Source organism: Vulpes lagopus, chromosome 4, assembly GCF_018345385.1.
Source record: "Vulpes lagopus strain Blue_001 chromosome 4, ASM1834538v1, whole genome shotgun sequence".
In the NCBI taxonomy this organism is placed as follows: Eukaryota; Metazoa; Chordata; class Mammalia; order Carnivora; family Canidae; genus Vulpes; species Vulpes lagopus.
In genome coordinates, this window is record NC_054827.1 from 51,527,077 (window position 1) to 51,546,755 (window position 19,679).

Below are 19,679 nucleotides of genomic sequence, written 5' to 3' on the forward strand. Positions count from 1 at the left end.
CTCTGTGACTATCATAAATCAATAAAAATTAAAAATAAAAATAAAAAATAAAGGGAGGGAGGAAATGGAGGAGAGTATCCTGCATCCTCCATCAACTTCACAAAGTGCACAGAAGGCCCTCAGGCATTTCTCGGGTGAACATTTACTATGGGACTCTGGGCTTCCAGGAAGAAGGAAGGAACAGAATAGGCAGGCGCAGGGAGGGGATTTTCTTCCTTTGAAACTACACAGAAGACAGAGAAGAAAACACAGTATGACCAGAAAGGGCAGGCCAGGGTGATTTTCTTCACCCTAATGAGCACCTAAGATGTAGCTGTCAGAAAAGCTGTCATCTGCAAATTAGCTTCTTTGATGGCCTCTTCTTCAAGGGATAAGAAATTAATAAGAAAGTCAAGTCACAAGTACTTTAAAGCTGATTCCTATGTAGATGTGCAGAACCACAACAATAAGGAAATATATCCATCCATGCAATAAATCCTTTCATTCAGGGCTGAGCACTTATCTGTTTAGAATTTCGTTTTAGATACAGCTTGAGGGCTACAAAGAGGTCAGGGGGACACTCGCCCAGCTAAGTTCAAACAGGCCAAAAAATAAAATAAAATACAAAGAAAAGAATAAACAGGGTAAGAAAACAATGTTGCTGTCAAGGTACAAAGATGCTACCATAGAGAGGAAACTCTCAGCCAAATGTCAGAAGGAGGTTAAATAATAAAAAATGACATTTGTCTCTCTAGACGATTCCTAAATTACAACCAGGCAGCTCATCCAAATTTAGCACAATCTCACACAAAAGGGCAGGGAAGGTGTTCACAGAACGTAACAGAGAAGGGGCTATCAGGGAGAAGCTAGTTATACAGTCTGGCAGCATCAGCGGGTCAGTAAATGGTCAACAGCAGGAAATTATAAGGCATGAATCATATTCTAGAAGGAGGAAGTCAGAGTATATATTTAAATAACCAGATGGACAGGTATTTACTATAAAAGTCAGTTTATTTTCCCTTCCTGTGTTTCATATTTTCCCTTTTTTGTCAGTAATGAGGAATTAACGATTGGAAATCTCCTTGATTAAATAACATGAACAAGTTCATAAACACACCACATTTTAGAGTATAAAGCAAGAAGTTGAAAAATATTCCCTAACCCAACACAAATCAAGCAGCCCTCCAAATTGCACATTTTCCCCCAAGTTCATGTCCATAATTTAAAATACATATACAGAATGACCTAAAAATATTGATAATTAGTACAGAATTCACAGCCTTGAAGACATATGTGCTACAAACTGCTAACGGATAGATACCTAGTCCCCAGGCCCTAGTAACCCATTCCTGTGATTCAAGGTCATATACTTAATGTCTTATAGACAAGAGGTCTGTCCTCTGTCTCTAATTCTAGTCTTCTGCTGAGGTAACTCAAGGAACCCGGTTGTGAGAAAGATCAACTCTCTGAAAACAGGGCTAAGCAGATTAGCGTCCTAGTGGATCCTAATGTCCCCCAAAGAGCAAATCTGGAGTTGAGTACTTCAGTCATGAGCTACACCTTGGAATGTTCATGATAACTGCTGATGTACCTTATGGTTCTTGAAACGAAGACTGCATACTTCCAGGAGTTGAGTTTTGAATGAAGACAGAAGAGAATGAGGTGACAATAATTTGAAGGTATTTCTGCTTCTGGAGGTGAATAACTTTAGATCAGATAGAGTGACTGAGCCAGTCACCATGTAGTGTGATTTTCCCACCACAGTTAACAAAGAGAGTCTTTGTCCAAGGCAGGCTGACACTTGATCCAGCTTGAGCACACTACCAGGATTTGATGCTTCAAAGATGAGCGACTGTTCTTTGCAAACTCATTATCAAAGCAAAATCCAATGCTTCCTTCCTATTCGTGGAGCCCGTCATTGATGCAAACCATGTGCAACTGTCTCGTGGCCACTCAACTTTCCAGGCTGGAGAACTAAGGTCCAAGTCAAAGACAGTATTTCAGGTTAAAAGGATAAATTTCAACAGGCCAAATAAAGAGGCTGGCAGATTCATGGGCCAATCAGTACATTTATGAAACAGTGAAAATTGTCCACAATAACTCATGTAGTGCAGAAAAACAGCCTGGCCTTCACCACTGGTCAATATCTCAAGTGGCTGACACTGTTGAAAGAGGCTTGACAATCTGAGGTTTTGTTGGAGCTCTTAAGACAACCCCCAAATAGGGTGAATTTAAAAAAATAATGGTCCTGATGTGTCTCCCATTGTTCTTTTTCTTCTGTGGGCAACACTCACTCACTCAATACGTGAGCTTGTCGTCTTTGCATAAGATAGCAGGTTTCCCTCACTATTAATGGCGAGATAAACAAAATTGTACAACTTGTCTGTGAAGAGAAAAAAGCATTAAATATGCATTGACAATTTAATTAACTGTTAGAGCACCATGTTTTGAACATAATAATGTGGACAATTGGATTCATTCTGACTTCGTACAAAGATAACTTGATCTTTTTTTTTAAAGATTTTATTTATTTATGTTTGTTTGTTTATTTATTTATTTATTTATTTATTCATGAGAGACACAGAGAGAGAGAGAGGCAGAGACACAGGCAGAGGGAGAAGTAGGCTCCATGCAGGGAGCCCGACGTGGGACTTGATCCCGGGTCTCCAGGATCACGCCCTGGGCTGAAGGTGGCGCTAAACTGCTGAGCCACCCAGGCTGCCCCAATATAACTTGATTTTTAATGAATTGGAAAATGATTTTGAAAATCAAAGTTAATATTTTTTTAACAGTCTCCTGAAAAAAATAACTAAGGTACGCAAAATTAAATAATTTGCCATAGGTAGAGAAATAAAAAAAAATAGTACTGGAGCTTGCTATATATATTTTTTATTTATTTAAGTAATCTCTGCACCCAGTGTGGGGCTCAAACTTATGACCCTAGGATCAAGAGTTGCATGCTCTACTGACTGAGCCAGCCAGGCACCTCTGGAGCTCATCTTAAAAACAGTGCTTCTTATGACAGAGATCCAGTTTTCTTTCTGGTACAACTTCTTGTATGATCACAGAGCAGGTTCCTCAGGAGACATTTCCCTCTATTTAGCACAGATGTCAGATGTAGAACAAAGAAATATGGCCCAGTCTTTAGAAGCTAGCAGGCAGTTAGACAGAAGAAGCATCCTTTGTGATAACCTTAAGGCAGCTCCAAGCAATTTGGGAGCTGAACTATCCTTGGGTTCCTTGGACAAGGCTGGAGGAGTATGTCTGGACTTGGGGTGCTTGAGACTGCCTCCAATTAGGATGCACTAGAAATAGGGATGGGATACTAAATGGATCCCCTTGTGGATGAAGCTGTCACCAGGCTCTCTCAGGGAGACCTGTCTTGAGCACCATCTCACCAATAATGTAAAAGGAGGGTAGGTCACATACTTACTCAACAGAGAACATTTTAAAAGTATAACGCCTTGTTCTCAATTGGCTTTTTCCCAGAAAGTACAATTCCAGCCAAGAATGTTTAAGGCATGACAAATATTTTCTCAAGAGACTCTCATCATTTTAGAACCTACACACCACAGTGTTAATTATAGTAATGCTTCTTTTTGAGTGTGATGTCGCTTGGTGTACACTGTAATTTCCTTCAGAATTCCCAAATTATATTTAGCAGGTAGAGAGTACCCCGGAAGAGTACACCGATACTTTCGATAAGTCTCTCACCACCTTTTCTGGAATTATAAATGACAATACCCATTAGGCTCAGGTCAAGGGCACACTAAAGACCCATTCCCACCTTGAAAAAAAGAATGTTATCTTTGAGACTCATAAAATGTTACTTTTCACAAAGGGTCACTAAAAGCAATCAGCAATTCTGCTGCTTTAAGTGACTTAAGTCAATGCTTTGAACTAAATTAGTAAGAGAAACCACTAGTTAAAAGGGACACATTCACTTACCATGAGAATGAAAAAGTAGAACACCCATATCCATCCCAGATTGTCCTGGATCAAAGACACTAAGTACTACAAGGGAGAAAAAGAAATTACAATATAATCCTTTATAAATTAATCAAATGAAGTAGCTGAAAGGTAGATTAAACACAGCTCTTCCAGAAAATGAGAAGGGAGTTAAGATTCGTAGATTGTCTTTTGGTTTACAAAGCTTTCATGTGCATGTTCCTACTTAAAGATACCTGGCCCTCATCTTTATTTATTTATTTATTTTTAAATATTTTTTTAAAATTTATTCACAAGAGACAGAGAGAGAGAGGCAGAGACAAAGGCAGAGGGAGAAGCAGGCTCCATGCAGGGAGCCCAACATGAGACTCGATCCCGATTCTCCAGGATCACGCCCTGGGCCAAAGGCAGGCTCTAAACTGCTGAGCCACCCAGAGATCCCCTGGCCTTCATCTTTAAGAGAAAAAAAAAAATGTTATCCATTTACTTGAGAGAGAGAGAGAAAACACAAGTGGGAGGTTGGGGCAGAGGGAGAGGGAGAAGCAGATTCCTGGCTGAGCAAGGAGTCCGATATGGGACTCAAACCCTGGGATCATGACCTGAGTCGAAGGCGACACTTAACCAACTGAGCCACCTAGGCGCCCATGGCCTTGTAAGGGGCGCCTGGGTGGCTTATAAGCTGGCAGAGTCCAAGCACAAAAACTGCAGAACAGATGACAGGGCTAAAAGGTTTACCTTAATTCACTTTGCTAATAAAAGAGGAAGATGAACATCCTCAAGCCACTTCTGTTCAATTATTCTTTCTTCCAATGAAAGGTACTATAATTGAGGCTTTGATGTTTTTAAAAACAGTTGGTTTTTTAAGTATGTTGCTCTTTTTTTTTTTTTAAAGATTTCATCCATTTATTTGAGAGGGAGAAAGCAAGAAACAAAGCAGAGGGGGAGGCACAGATGGAGAGGGAGAAGCAGACTTCCCACTGAGCAGAGAGCCCAACACAGGGCTCGATCTCAGGACCCCAGGATCATGACCTGAGGTGAAAGCAGCTGCTTACCTGACTAAGCCACCCACGCGCCCCTGTCACTCATTTATCAATTGTGTTATTTACTCAGAGGATTTCTTTTTTTTCTTTTTTTAAATAAATAAAGATTTTATTTATTTATTCATGAGATACACAGAGAGATGGAGTGAGGCAGAGACACAGGCAGAGGAAGAAGTAGGCTCCACACAGGGAGCCCGACGTGGGACTCGATCCCGGGTCTCCTGGATCACATCTTGGACTGAAGGCGATGCTAAACTGCTGAGCCACCCGGGCTGCCCTACTCAGAGGATTTCTATATGGCTTTAACATTTCATGGCAAATTCTTTACTTCAATCACCCAAAAGAATCTAATAGCATTTAACCCATTTTCTTTTCCTATTATGACAAAATATATGTAACATAAAATCGGTCATTTTAGCCATTTTTAAGTGTACAATTCAGAGGCATTATGTACATTCAGTGTTGTACCACCATCACCACTATCTATTCCCAAAATTTTTCATCACCCTAAACACAAAATCTGTACCCATTAAGCAATAACTCCCCACCATCCTCTCTTCCCAGGTCTGGTATCCTCTGATCTACTTTCTGTCTCTAAGAATTTGCCTGTCCTAGAGATTTCATGTTCAGTGGAATCACACACTATTTGTCCTTTTGTGTCTGGCATATTTTGTTCAGTGTACTGTCTTCGAGGTTGCAGCACATGTTGGAATGTCCTCTCTTTTTATGGCTGAATAATATTCCATGCTATGGACATACCACCTTTCATTTGTTCGGTTATTAGTGGATGAACATTTGGTTGGGTTCAACCTTTTGACTATTATGAACGATGCTGCCATGAACATTGGTATACACGTATGAGTCCTATTTCAGTTCTTTTTTTTTTTTTAAACAGACTTTTTTTTAAAGATTTTATTTATTTATTCATGAGAGAGGCAGAGACACAGGCAAAGGGAGAAGCAGGCTCCATGCAGGGAGCCCAACGTGAGACTCGATCGCAGGTCTCCAGGATCAGGCCCTGGGCCGAAGGCGGCGCTAAACTGCTAAGCCACCCAGGCTGCCCCTGTTTCAGTTCAAGTTATATTCCTGGGGGTGGAAATGCTGGGTCATATGGCAATTCCCTGTTTAACTTTTTGAAGACCCACCAAAGCATTTTCCGCAGCATCTGCACCATTTTACATTCGCGCCAGCAATGTAAGAGTTCCAGTTTCTCTACATCCTCACAACTACTTGTTCTTTTCTGTTGTTAGCTGTCCTTTTTTTTTTTTTAAGATTTTTATTTATTTATTCATGAGAGATACAGAGAGAGAGGCAGACACAGGCTCCATGCAGGGAGCCTGATGTGGGACCCGATCCCGGGTCTCCAGGATCACACCCCGGGCTGAAGACGGCACTAAACCGCTGAGCCACCAGGGCTGCCCTGTTAGCTGTCCTAATAGGTGTGGTGTCTCACTGAGTTTTGATTTGCATTTCCCTAATAACTAAGGATGCTGAGAATCTTTACATGTGTTTATTGGCCATTTGTACATATTTGTCATGAGGATTTGTCCCTATGATTTCATCTAAGAGTTTTTACGGTTTTAATTCTTAAAGTTAGGTATTGATCCATTTTGTGTTAATTTTTGTCTACACTGTAAGGCAAGGTCCACCTTCATCCTTGTGCGTATGTGTATATCCAGCTTCCCCGGCACCATTTCCTTCATCACTGAACGGTCTTGGCACTCTTGTCAAAAATCAACTGACCACAGATGTGAAAGTTTTACCTGTGTTCTTCCACCACATACTACCAGTAAAATTTATAAGTGGAAAATAATTAAAGCAAAATGAGTGAGTGATTTAGCCTAGATTACATATGGAAAGCAAAAAAGCAGAGGTCTAGTCACCCATTAAAGGGCTCACAGAGGGGGAATCCCTGGGTGGGTCAGCAGTTTGGCACCTGCCTTTGGCCCAGGGCGCGATCCTGGAGACCCGGGATCGAATCCCACGTCAGGCTCCCGGTGCATGGAGCCTGCTTCTCCCTCTGCCTGTGTCTCTGCCTCTCTCTCTCTCTCTCTCTGTGTGACTATCATAAATAAATAAATAAATAATTAAAAAAAATAAAAATAAAAATAAAGGGCTCACAGAGGGGGAATCCCTGGGTGGGTCAGCAGTTTGGCACCTGCCTTTGGCCCAGGGCATGATCCTGGGGTTCCCAGATCCAGTACCACATCAGACTCCCTGCATGGAGCCTGCTTCTCCCTCTACCTGTGTCTCTGCCTCTCTGTCTCTTTCTCTGTGTCTCTCAAGAGTAAATAAATAAAATCTTTAAAAAAGAAAAGGGGGGTTCACAGTGGTGCTCCCAAGTCTTTCTGCCACTTTATCTTTCTTTTAAAAAGTTTCATTGACACATAATTTTCATAACATAAGTTCACTCATTTAAAGTATACAACTCAATGGTTTTTAGTGTATCTACAGAATTGTGCAACTATTACCATAATCTAACTGTAGACCATTTCTATCACCCCTCCCCCAAAGGAAATCTGTACCTTCAGAAGTCACCCCGCAGACCCACCTGACACCAGGCAACCATTAATCTATTTTCTTTCCCTATAGATTTGCCCATTTGGGATATCCCGTATGAATGAAATCATTAAGTATGTGGTCTTTTGTAACTGGCTTCTTTCACTTAGCCTCCTAATTTTTAGGTGCATTTATATAACTTTTAAGTGTCAGATACCCTCTTCAACCGCCAAATACTACTCCATCATATGAATACACCACATGTTTACCCATTCCTCAGTCAACGGACATTTGGGGTTTTTCTACTTTTTAGCTGTTATGAGTAATCCAGCTATGAACATGTATGTGTTCAAGTGTTTTTTTTTTTTAATTTTTTATTTTATTTTTATTTATTTATGATAGTCACATCACAGAGAGAGAGAGAGAGAAGCAGAGACACAGGCAGAGGGAGAAGCAGGCTCCATGCACCGGGAGCCCGACATGGGATTCGATCCTGGATCTCCAGGATCGCGCCCTGGGCCAAAGGCAGGCGCCAAACCGCTGCGCCACCCAGGGATCCCTATGTAGATATCTGTTCTCATTTTTCTTGGATAGATACCACAATTTAATCTTTCTGAGCCCCTACTATGTGTCAAAAACATACTAAGCATTGGGACCACAGAGGTGAAGGAAACAGTTTCTGTTCTCAAGGAAATGCAGAGTCTGGCACAGACAGATCAGTAAATGTGATGCACCATGACATTCACTCTGTTAGAGGTAGGCATCAACTGCTATGGAAACCCAGAGAGAAACAAACATTTTTCTTGTGAAGTCAAGGCAGGTGGGGAAGCTGTTCAGGTTAAGTTAGGAGAACTGGGACAAGGCTCATTAAGTTTCTAATATTAAGTCATAGAGTTTGGAACCTCCACACAATGGGAAATTATTCAAAAACCAATATGGAAGAGGAATGAATGAAGCTAACAATGATTTCCTCCAGATGTCGTTTCCCCAATCACCAAAGTGAGCCTAATGCTGACCCATGTTCACAGTTAGGGATCTGAATACTGGCAGGGGAGACATTCTAAATACAAATAAACTCCCTGAAATGCTCATTATAACCCACCCATTTGATTAATGAAGAAAATATCAGGGAGAAACAATAACCAAAAATACAGTGGTATCAGAAAAGGATGTCCAATACAACCACCCTTCACCCCTTACATAAAGACCTCTGAACTAGTAGCCAATAGCATTTTTGGCTCCTACTGCAGCACACAATCAAGTAAAAGCACATTTCTCCTACTTTTGCTAGTTTTTTTTTCCCCTCTTCAGTCTCATAATCAAATATGCTAAGCACATCAGTCATATCAATCATTCATTCTACAGCCATTCAACAGATGTGGGAATGCCTACTGTGTGCCAGGCACCATTCTACATACTGAGGCTACCGTAGAACACAAGACAAAATGCTGTCTTCGTCACACTTATATCATAGTGGGAGAGTCAGATACTAACGAATAAAGATATAACGTATGGCTGGGTAGTGATAAGCATTAAGATGGCTTATTTTCCTCAATAATTGCTCTCTCATTAGCCACCAGCAATCACACATTGGTGATCTACCCCCACAGAGCAAGCAAAAGCGATAGTCAAGGCCGGTAATAACCTAAATGTCAAAACTAAGAGACTTTTTTCTTCCATTCTCCTTCTCTGGCCCCTCTATACCTCTGATCTCACTAACACCTCCCCTCACCTCCACGGCACTCTCCTGACTTCCTACATCTTTGACCACTAAGCATCCCCCAAGGTTTTGCCTATATTTTCTTTGCCCATTAAACATTTCATTGACTTCCAAAATTTCAATTATTTTATCTATGTAGATGATTCTCTGATCCTTATTTTTAAAAATTAGCATTAAATGACCTGGAAAGGTATATCCTAGGAGAAGCATGACTCACGACTGTCCCAAGGAAGAGAAGGCTAAATTTAAGTCTTTGAGTGGTTCTGACTACTTATTATAGGCCAATTTCAGCCTAGACCATCTCTAGTTTAGAGTGCATAAGAATAATCAGGAAGGCTTGTTGAAACATAGATCTCCAGGTCTAATTCAGCAAGCCTGCAGTAAGCTTGGTGTTCTGTACTTTAATAAATAACCCAGATGATTCTGACACAGACATTTATGAACCTCCCTTTGAGACATTCATTAGAAGCAGAGAAAGTGACTCAGAGCAGCTGCAGAGTCCATGGCAGTATCTGTAGGGATCCATGTGAAGAACGTGTGTGTCTGGTACAAGAGAGGAGATAGGGTGTGCATGCCAGGTGGGGGATAACGAGAAGCACGTGTCTCGTGGCTCCTCGGAGTGCCAAGTTCAGGCTGAGAAGAAGGGAGTAGCAAACTGTGACTGAGGGAGTGTCAGCTTTTCTCCAGACAGGAAGAATCTGGAAATAAAAGTGGGAGGAAGAAACTAAAAAATGTAGAGGGACCTTCCATATTAGGTCACATTAGCTGACCTCAGAGAAGATCAGAAACCCAAGGCTTACAGAAAAGTACACTATATGGCACAAGAGTGCCACCTACTGTGGCTCAGTGGGCAGGTGCAAACTCTCCACCAATGAGAGACTACTCACCGCTCAATTTTCAACCCCTCTCTTGTTCCCTCACCTGGCCCACCGCAGCTCCAATGCTTCCAGTTCCATCAACAATTCCTGTGACAGTCGCCAAAGCCTCACTGCTCCCTTGGATTAGCTCTTGGCGACCCAGGTCCGCAGAAATAGCAGAACTAATCATATTAGAAGGTCCACCGATAAAAAACCCTGAAGTCATAAACAAAACAGGTTCTCATTAAAACCCTATTCATCACCCCACTAGAAATCCCCTGGACAAGACAAACTCTTATCCCAACATTTTAATCAGTATGCTGGAGGGAACCAGTAAAAGGGGGAGGAAAAAAAAACAGTAAAAATGAAAACTCTCCCAGATAACGTCCTCCTCAAACTAGTTAGCATCCACTTTTCTGAAAGCCCTACTTGGATTACACGATATTTTGGTATACTTTATAAAAACCAAAGATACAGAAAATACAGTGAATAGACAACCTTTCTCATCCCGTAAAGTCTATATTCATTAATAACTAATTATATTCGCTGGTCAACTTCTACTACGACAGTTGTATCAACTGAGTATTTGTCCAAAAACAAGCAAACATATTGAACAAAAAGAGAGAAGAGAAAAGGCTCCCTAAACAGTGCAGATGGTTCTATCAGCCTCTGCTCTCCATGAGGCTCCAAGGACTGAGTTGGCCCACGTGAATCTGTTCACATGCTTGGAATGACTTCCATGTGCCTCACGTATCATGAGCAGCTCTCACTCTCTGGAGTATGATCTAAGGTTTAAAAATAATCTTTCTATACCATGGTCCCTAATTATACTCAACTGTTTCATCTGGTGCTCAAGTGGGAAAATACTGACCAATTCCAACATAAGAGGAACACCTTTTTGAAAGCTGGTGAATTGGTTTCCAATGGGGCATCTTCCTAAGTCACTTCCAGAAGTAATAAGGGAAGCCGGGGCAGCAATCAAACATTTTAGAAAATCTCTGTCAGAGGGGACAGCTTCTGTAACACTAGGACTTAGGAGGTCACATCATAGCAGAGAAACAGAATCTGAATCTGAAGCAGGCAGAGTTCTCTATAATGAAGGTTTTAGTATCATTCAAACTGAGGGAGCAAACGGTCTCCCTTTCTTCCTTTTTATTTACAGAGGAACAGTAACAGTACAGTGAAACAGAGCCACACGACATACCTGTAACTGCCATCAGAAGTGCATTAATGGATTTATCGTTTGGAGAACCTATGAGGAAAGACGCAGAAACAGCATGCTGACTTTGAAAGCAGATTACATGGGCCCCCACTGAAAGGCACGCAAAGATCGGGATCTCAGTGACCTCACGGATCACTCCCAGAGACAACAAAGGGATACAACTCTTTCACCGCCTACTTCAACTTTTATTTGTAATGTCTGCCTCTTGCTGGTGCTCGAGCTAATGAGACTCCTAGAAGCTAAAGAAAAACTCTACTCCCATCTCAGCAGCATCTTGGGGGACATAGTGCAAACCTACTAATTACCATCTTTCCTCTTTTGAAACCGTTTCCCTTTTATTGTTTTATTGGCTCTAATGCTGGCCCTCTGGAGCCTACCCTCAAACAAAGCATATACACTCCCAAGCAAGCTTTTAAACAAACCAACAAAGCACAAGAGATGCCAGTTGCCTCCCCAACACAAATAAAACTACATGAGGGTACTTTTTATCCAGGCGTTTACAGGACTATACAAAGGCCTTGTATCAGCCTTTGTAGCTGGTCTCAAGCATCTCCCCAGGGTTGATCGCTGACTCGTGGCAAATGCCTTAGTCCCGAGAGATCAGAAAAATAATTTAATTGCCAGGGAATACTCACGGCTATATCCAACGAGGGACCCAACGGCCAGAAGTAGACTGAGGGCTAAAACGGGTGCTCTCTTCTGTAATACGTCAGAGATGAAACCTTGCAAAGTCCCACCTGCAAGCATTAAGAGAGCATCACAACCAAACAAAACCTTTTATGATTTAGCTCAGTTATCCAAAGCTTGTTGTTCCCCATGCACCCTCCCCCTGCTAGCAGGATCCTGACACTGGTCTACCCAAAATGAGGGCTGACTCTCTCAAAAAAGCTTCCCCCACAGCTTCCTTTAAGGGAGATTACCCATCAATTGCCAAGATGGCTGATAGGAGCAGGACACCATGAATCAGACAGCAAAATAAGGAAAAAGGAAATAAAATCATCAAAACCACCGACTATCCCTGGCTGTTCTCCCTTCTCAAGCCAGTAGTAAAGGCTTTTCCTGATTTTTCTTTTTCTTTTATTATTATTTCTTTGTTTTGTTTTTTCTTAGGGACGCCTGGGTAGCTCAGTGGTTGAACATCTGCCTTTGGCTCAGGGCATGATCCTGGAGTTCCGGGATCAAGTCCCGCATCAGGCTCCCTGCATGGAGCCTGCTTCTCCCTTTGCCTGTGGCTCTGCCTCTCTCTCTCTCTCTCTCTCTCTCTCTCTCTGTGTCTCTCATGAATAAATAAATAAAATCTTTTTTTTTTAATGTTTTTTCTTAGAGAGAGAGAGAGTGAGAGAGAGAATGTGTGCATGTGTGTGCCTAGAGGGAGAAGGAGAGAGAGAATCTTAAGCAGGCTGCACGCTCAGCATAGAGCCTGACACAGCTTGATCTCATGACCCTGAGATCATGACCTGAGCCAAAATTAAGAGGCAGATGCCTAACCAACTGAGCCACCCAGATGCCCCTCTGCTTTTTATTTTAAAAGATGATTCATTAAAGACCATGCCTCGTGGGCTATTAGTGGCAGCCAATAAATGTTCACTGAAATTAAATGTAGCAATTATGGTTTGGTGATAATAGCAGGTCAGGATTTTTAGAAAAAGGTAATGTGAATCCTTTAAGCAACAAGGTCACATGTAGGTGCAGCCCCATTTCAAGCAATAGGGGCTATGGGACATCTGGTACATCCTCATCGCACAACAGGACCCAGAAGCATGATCAGATCTAAAGGTGGCAGCCTCAGCTTTGGCTCTGTATCTAAGAATAAGGGCAGACAAGTTAAGTACAGTAACAGCATATCACCTGAGGATACACTGCTCTCTTGTTCTTGGGACAGCTTAGCCTTACCACAATTCTAAATCCAAACATTACACAAAGGATGTTACAATTTTGCCGCAGCCATATAAGTAATACCCAGTAAAATGCATTCTGTACAACTGTCTTATTTTAAAATTTCTTGTGTGGGATGCCTAGGTGGCTCAGCAATTGAGCGCCTGCCTTTGGCCTAGGGCATGATCCTGGAGTTCCAGGATCAAGTCCCACATCAGGCTGTGTGGAGCCAGCTTCTCTCTCTGCCTACGTCTCTGCCTGCCTCTCTCTCTCTCTCTCTTTCTCTCTCTCTCTTTCTGTGTCTCTCATGAATAAATAAAATCTTTATAAAAATAAATTAATAAATAAAATAAAATTTCTTGGATATTTGTTTATACTTCAGCCACAGCAAAAAGTTACTAGTAAAATCTGTGCACAGCTGTGCACAATGAAGCAGTTGCAAAATACTCACAGAAATTAATCCCCACGATTATTCCTACCCTATGATCTGATAAAATCTATACACTAAGCTAATATTTTCCCTTCTTTGACTATGGGTGGTGGGAAGTCGATAAAGTTCACATTCTAGCTTGGATCTCTGGCACACAATTAGCTTTAGACCTATGATATCACTGAGAGTGTGACAAAGGGTTACATCTAAAGAGATCGCAGAGGGAAACATCCCTGTGCTTCCCAACACAAAAGAACTGATGCATAAACAAAGAACCGAGAAAAAAAGAACCCTATAAATCACAGGGCTGCCGTGGGCTGGCTCTTCTTTTCTATGGATCCTTTTTTTCTTTTTTAAGAGTTTAGCTGTTTACTGGTAGGACAGTTAGGGAAAATGGCTGTGGACTAAGTAATAAAACTTTTCATGCTGTGAGATTTCATAACCCAGTAAAATATTACTAGTGACAAACTCTCATTATAGAAAGAGATGCATCTGGCATTACCTATAATTCCTCCAACATCGTACCAAATGGACAGCTTGTCAGCTTCAGCCTCCTTCCATCCAAAGTTGTTACTCAGATAAAAGGGTAACCAGAAGAAGAAGGAGTAATTTACTAACTTCAAGCAGGCATAGGCCAGTGAGTACTACAAGAAAAACATGCAACTATCAATAAGGAACAGACAGCACAGCAGGACCACAGTTCTTAATGTAATTAAGAAGCAAAACCATACACTGGAGTTTGGGAAGAACAGTACCTGATTTTAAAAGTACACATTTCTCTAAATTCCCATTTGCCTGACTCTACCTTGTCTCCCTCTTCTCTTTAACCCCATTAGCTTTCAGAAAGGCATGCACAGCAGGCCTCTAGAATAAAAATACATAGGAGTATTTCTTAATTGTCCTCAGTTTCTTCTCCTGTCAGTTCCCTGGTAGAAGCAAACCAGTGTTTTGAACCTCAAAGGCAGGGCATATACTCGTGTTCCTTTCTTTAGATGATGACAAAAGGTATCCATACCACTATCATTAACTGTAAGCAGAGAACTCCAGTAAACAACATCACAGCTTTTATTCCAAGCAGCCCAACACTTTTGGTTCTTCTACTTGCTGCAGAGTTAATGTTATGAACAGTGGTTAGCAATGTGACAAAACTATAGTTTCAAGGTCTAAGGAAAGCATCAACGTTAAAACTGCTTTCACATTATGGTTTCTAAAAGCCTTGTATTCCAACATCCAGTGGAAAAGCACAAAGTATCTCTGATGAGTCAGGAATGAAAGAACATGACCGTCCTGGGCTTTGTGGCTCTACTCTGAGGAATAAAAGTTGCAGCTGTCTTAGGATGGCAGTGGGGCTAAGACTCTTATATTCAACACATTATTACCAGGAAATCCTGACATTTAGCATCAAAGGAAAAAGGGGGAGGAACAGAGAGGCTGACTTCAAAGGGTGTCTGGCTAGTATATTCTTTTCCCTGGAGCGGCCAGTTATTCCCTAGGTATCACTTGTTTTAAAACAGCTTCCATGGCAGGGCAACAGCCACCCCCTAGAGAGCCAAATCCCAATCATGAGGGCATTCTGTCCAGACAGCCTGCTACAAAGACAAAGGGATTAAGTTAACTCGATTTCCTCTGCATCCCTGCCCGTGTCAGGAAACAATTGCTTGTGAAATACAGAGGAGGAGCAAGAGTTTCATATTTAGTCACAAGGGACGTAAGGTCTGTCCCAGAAAAGTAAACTATTACCAGCAGAGTATTTTAACAACTACTTAAAAAATACCAATCTTTAGGATAATAACAGGCCTCAAGGAACCTGAATATCTCTTGTCTAATACGTCATCTTTGGGTTACAGAACTGTGGAGACTTACACATTTGTTGTAATTCACGCTTCAATATGTGTTTGCAAATATCGGTGCTCTCAGCTTGGGGGCATGGGCAGAAGGGAACTAATGAGTACGCAGTACTGCAAGCTTCAGACTCTGAATCTTGCTGAGGGGCTACACTAGTAAAGCACCATTAGACGACAAAACAAAACCAGGTGCTTGTTCACAATACAGTAACCCAATGTTACAGACCCCGAGGTAGAATGGTTGACTTTCTGCTCTATGGGAAAGGGGACTGAGACACAAGGATAGGCTGAGTGACTTACCCCAGGCCTCACAGAGAGTTAGTGGGTAAGCTGGACACATAACCTAGGCCTCTTAACTTCCACTCCCGTGCTAGAGCGCCCGAAACATCAAGACAGAAAAACTGCAGCAGAAGGGATTTAGTTCAGATGTTAGAAAGTTCTCCTGACTGTAAAGGTTTTGGAAACACTGGAATGCATTACCAAGAAATACTGTGGAGTACTGTGTTCTATACTTTTTTAATAAAAGGGCAAACCATTTTTTTTTCCTAGAATGCTAAGAATACAGGCAAATAAGGCAGACTTAAATGAAGCCTTCAAAACCCCTCTTGGTCACATGTAATTCTACAATACTTCAACAGGCCAAAAAAGAACATATTTAAAAATATCAATTTTGCCTTCTTACTTGAATGCAGGGTCAGGGTCAGCAAACTAGGGCTCGCCAGCCAAACCTGTCCACACCCATTTATTCCATATCATCCAGGGTTTCTTGTGTTCTACAGACGTGAGTAGTTGTAGTAGAGACTATACCACCACCCCCCTACCCGACCCCATCCCGAAAAGCTGAATACATTTACTCTCTGGCTCTTTGCAGAAAAAGTACACCAACCCCTACATCAGAATACAGAAAAAATTTCAAGTCATGCCACCCTAGACACAAGCTGAGGGGAATATATTCCTAAAATAAAGTATCAAAGAGAAGCTAAATACTTCAAGATGCTTTATCACAGGCAGTGCTAATACCTAGGCTATAACTTCTCACTAGTGGTGGTAAGGAGATCTGAACCGTCCTTACTGGTATAACTCCAGGAAGACAACAGGCCTGATAAAAGCTTATTGCCTTGACTTGGGTAATAGTACTGCCTTCTTGGATGGAATAATTAGGCTCATATTCATCTTCGTTTTCAGCATCATTAATCAATGGCCTGTGTGAGTCCTCTTCAAAATTTTCTTCTGCCTCAATGCCTGGGAGACCTAAAACAGTAATAGCCACAATTTATTAAGTGCCATCTAGATGCCTGGCATTGTGCAAGGTGCTTTGCATGTATCATTACTCGTGGGGTCATGATTATTTTTGTCTCATTTTACAGAAGCATTGAAGGTTCAAGGCCAAGGTCAATCAAGGTTGATTACAGTCACACAGCTAATAAGCCACAGAGCCAGGACTCTAATTCTATTTCATCTGGCTTCAAAGCAATATTGTTTTGGGATTTGTTTGTTTTTAAGATTTTACTTATTTCTTTGAGAGAGCAAGAGAACAGGGGGAGAGAGAAGCAGACTCCTCACCAAGCAGAGAGTTTGATGTGGGGCCCAATCCCAGAACCCCAAGATCATGACCTGAGCCAAAGGCAGACGTTTAACTGACTGAGCCACCCAGGCGCCCCCAAAGCAATGCATGTTCAATGACATTACACTATCTCTCTTACATTTTAAAAAATGTTAATGATGTACTATTGAACTGACACGTCCCTTTGATAACACTCAGAAGACAGAATTGTACATATATCTGCTTCTGTGGCTTTGCTTGTACATATTCTACATGTAACCACAGATAAGTATCAAACTAAATTACTTTTATGAAGGGAAAGAAATCTGTTCAAACAAGTGAAATGAGAAATATATCATGCTAATTTCCAGTCAGTGTCTCAATTACAAAACTCATTTGCAAATGAAGAGTTTTTCCCTGAATCTATAAAGGTGAAACACTGCCCTCAAACATTTGCAGCCATGTCTGGTTAGACAACCACAGGGTCTATGGGCCATAAGCAGCAGTACCACTCCTTCAACTCACTGAAAGGAGCTCACAGTTCTCCTAAGGAACAAGAGATTGGTTGTGCTGGCCTCAGGTTTCTCTTCGCCCATAACAGTAAGACGTGTTGAATAGAAAGGATAGCTTTTCCTCACCGATTTCTTCTGGTGACACCAGGAGCCCAAAGAAGATGATGATCCCACCAGCAAACTGCACAGCCGCTGTCACCAGAAAGGCATACTGGAGGAGAGAGGAGAGAGGAGCTTCTTACACGTCCGCGATATTGGTTAGAGCACATTGACTAGAAGCACATGTGGAAAGAGAGGGGACTAAGAAGGAATGAGCATGAGTGCTTAGTCCATGCCAGGCACAGTACTTGAGTTTCACTTGTCTTTTCCACGCATTTTCCCCACGAGGCTCAGAGAGGACAGGTCAAGTCCCAGGGACACTGAATGGTACCACTACAGTTGTGAAATCACGACTGGCTCCCAAAGCCTCATTCTCTGCACCACAGATCCTCCCACAAGGGACAGTATCTGGGCAGCCCAGGTGGCTCAGCAGTTTAGCTCCGCCTTCAGCCCAGGGCATGATCCTGGAGACCTGGGATCAAGTCCCACGTCGGGCTCCCTGAATGGAGCCTGCTTCCCCCTCTGCCTGTGTCTCTGCCTCTCTCTCTCTCTCCCTCTCTCTGTCTCTCATGAATAAAGAAATAAAATCTTTTAAAAGAGAGAGACAGTATCTGCCCTCAAAAATATTCTATCCAGTGAAGAAGATTAAATAATACACCAAACAATAGTACAAGGCACCAAGGAGACGAATAAAGGAGAAGACCCAGTCCTAATTAAGAAACACATATAGAAGGAAATAGCTAATGATGTCACCAGAGCAATACCATGTCTTAAGGAAGAGCTGAAAAAGCAACTGGTGGTCCATCCCAGCATGACCTAAGCAAAGGGACAGGGTGGGAATGAGAGAAAGCCTCCTGCATGGTCAAAGTGGAGGGCCTCTGCTAAGGGGCAGCAGGAAATAAAACCGCTAGGAAAAATGAGAGATCAAGATGAAAGAACCTCAAAAGCCAGACAACATTAGCTGAATTATTTTTAGTAGAGAATGGAGCCTGATGTGGACAGGTGGTCTACATTTCTGGGAAAGACAGTGACAAAATGAGTGTTTCCAGAAATCATATCTGGGAGCAGCATGCGGGCTGAACCAAAATTCCCATCTGAGCCAATTGGCACAATTCAGATGAGAAGCCAGGAAGCCTAGAATAAAGGTGACCAAGAACAGAGAAAAGATTTCCTTCCCATTGAGCCTAACTCAACCAAAATTCTTCTGAGACCAAACACTTGGTAAACTATTTAAAGATTTACCTATGTTTTAAAAGAGCAACTTCCCTATTTAGGTTTTAGAATAACACTTTCATATGATCCAAGCAACAAAAAGTTGATGGGTAGTAAAAGCTCTCCCTCCTACTTCTCTCATCCACTTTTTCTCATCCTACTTCTTCTCTCATCCCATTTTACCAGCATATAACCATTGTTGTTATTTGATTTCTACTCCCCAAGAGACTGTTTTAGAAATATACAGGCCAATACAAATCTATACTCTGATTCTTCCTCCCTACAGAAATGGCATCATTCAGTACACACTGTTCCACACCCTGGCTTTCTTCACCTAAAAACCATTGAGAACTTTCCCTATCAGGACCCTGAGAGCTTCCAAATTCCACTTCAAAGTTATGCCACCTTCCTCACACATGTGTCTTACTGTATCTCCCTTTTGGTTCACATTTGTTATCAATTTTTTGCTCTTACAAACAATGTTGAAATAACCATATAGATACATCACTTTGTACATGTGGAAGTATATTCATCTGTGGGATTAAGTCCTGTGGGTGGAACAGCTGGGACAGAGCAGGTGTAATTTTGATAGTTTTAGAGTGACTCCAAGAGGGGTCAGTGCTTGTTTGTTCACATCCTTATAAACACAAAATGCTATCAAAATTTATAGATTCTTACCAATGTAAGTATACAGCATAGTTTCTTTCTTGTCTTTTTCTTTCTTTTTTACAGTGTAGTTTTAACTCACATTTGTCCACCAACTAACACCTAAGCTCCATAAGAGCAGAGATTTTTCTTTTTTGGCCAGTGCTCTATTCTCTACTGCGTAGGGGCACTTAGAGAACCGTGATACATATTTACTAAATGAATAGGTAAGTTACAAATGAAGTGGAATATCC

At 41.6% G+C, this 19,679-nt stretch overlaps 1 protein-coding gene across 5 annotated transcripts in view; it reads right to left on the reverse strand.

Moving 5' to 3' along the window:
- SLC37A3 (solute carrier family 37 member 3) overlaps positions 1-19,679 on the reverse strand; it is an 82,855-nt gene that overhangs the window by 30,121 nt on the left and 33,055 nt on the right. For 3 of the 5 annotated variants that reach the window (XM_041753417.1, XM_041753418.1, XM_041753421.1), the window contains 7 exons: positions 17,596-17,680; positions 16,487-16,665; positions 14,073-14,214; positions 11,901-12,002; positions 11,248-11,295; positions 10,108-10,259; positions 7,997-9,884 (listed from right to left, as the gene is read on the reverse strand). In XM_041753417.1, the coding sequence (XP_041609351.1) occupies positions 9,669-9,884; positions 10,108-10,259; positions 11,248-11,295; positions 11,901-12,002; positions 14,073-14,214; positions 16,487-16,665; positions 17,596-17,680 (924 nt within the window). In that variant the 3' untranslated portion in view covers positions 7,997-9,668. Of the gene's footprint in view, positions 1-971; positions 2,363-3,927; positions 3,994-7,996; positions 9,885-10,107; positions 10,260-11,247; positions 11,296-11,900; positions 12,003-14,072; positions 14,215-16,486; positions 16,666-17,595; positions 17,681-19,679 lie in introns of those variants that run through there. The other 2 variants (XM_041753419.1, XM_041753420.1) reach the window with 2 other exon arrangements.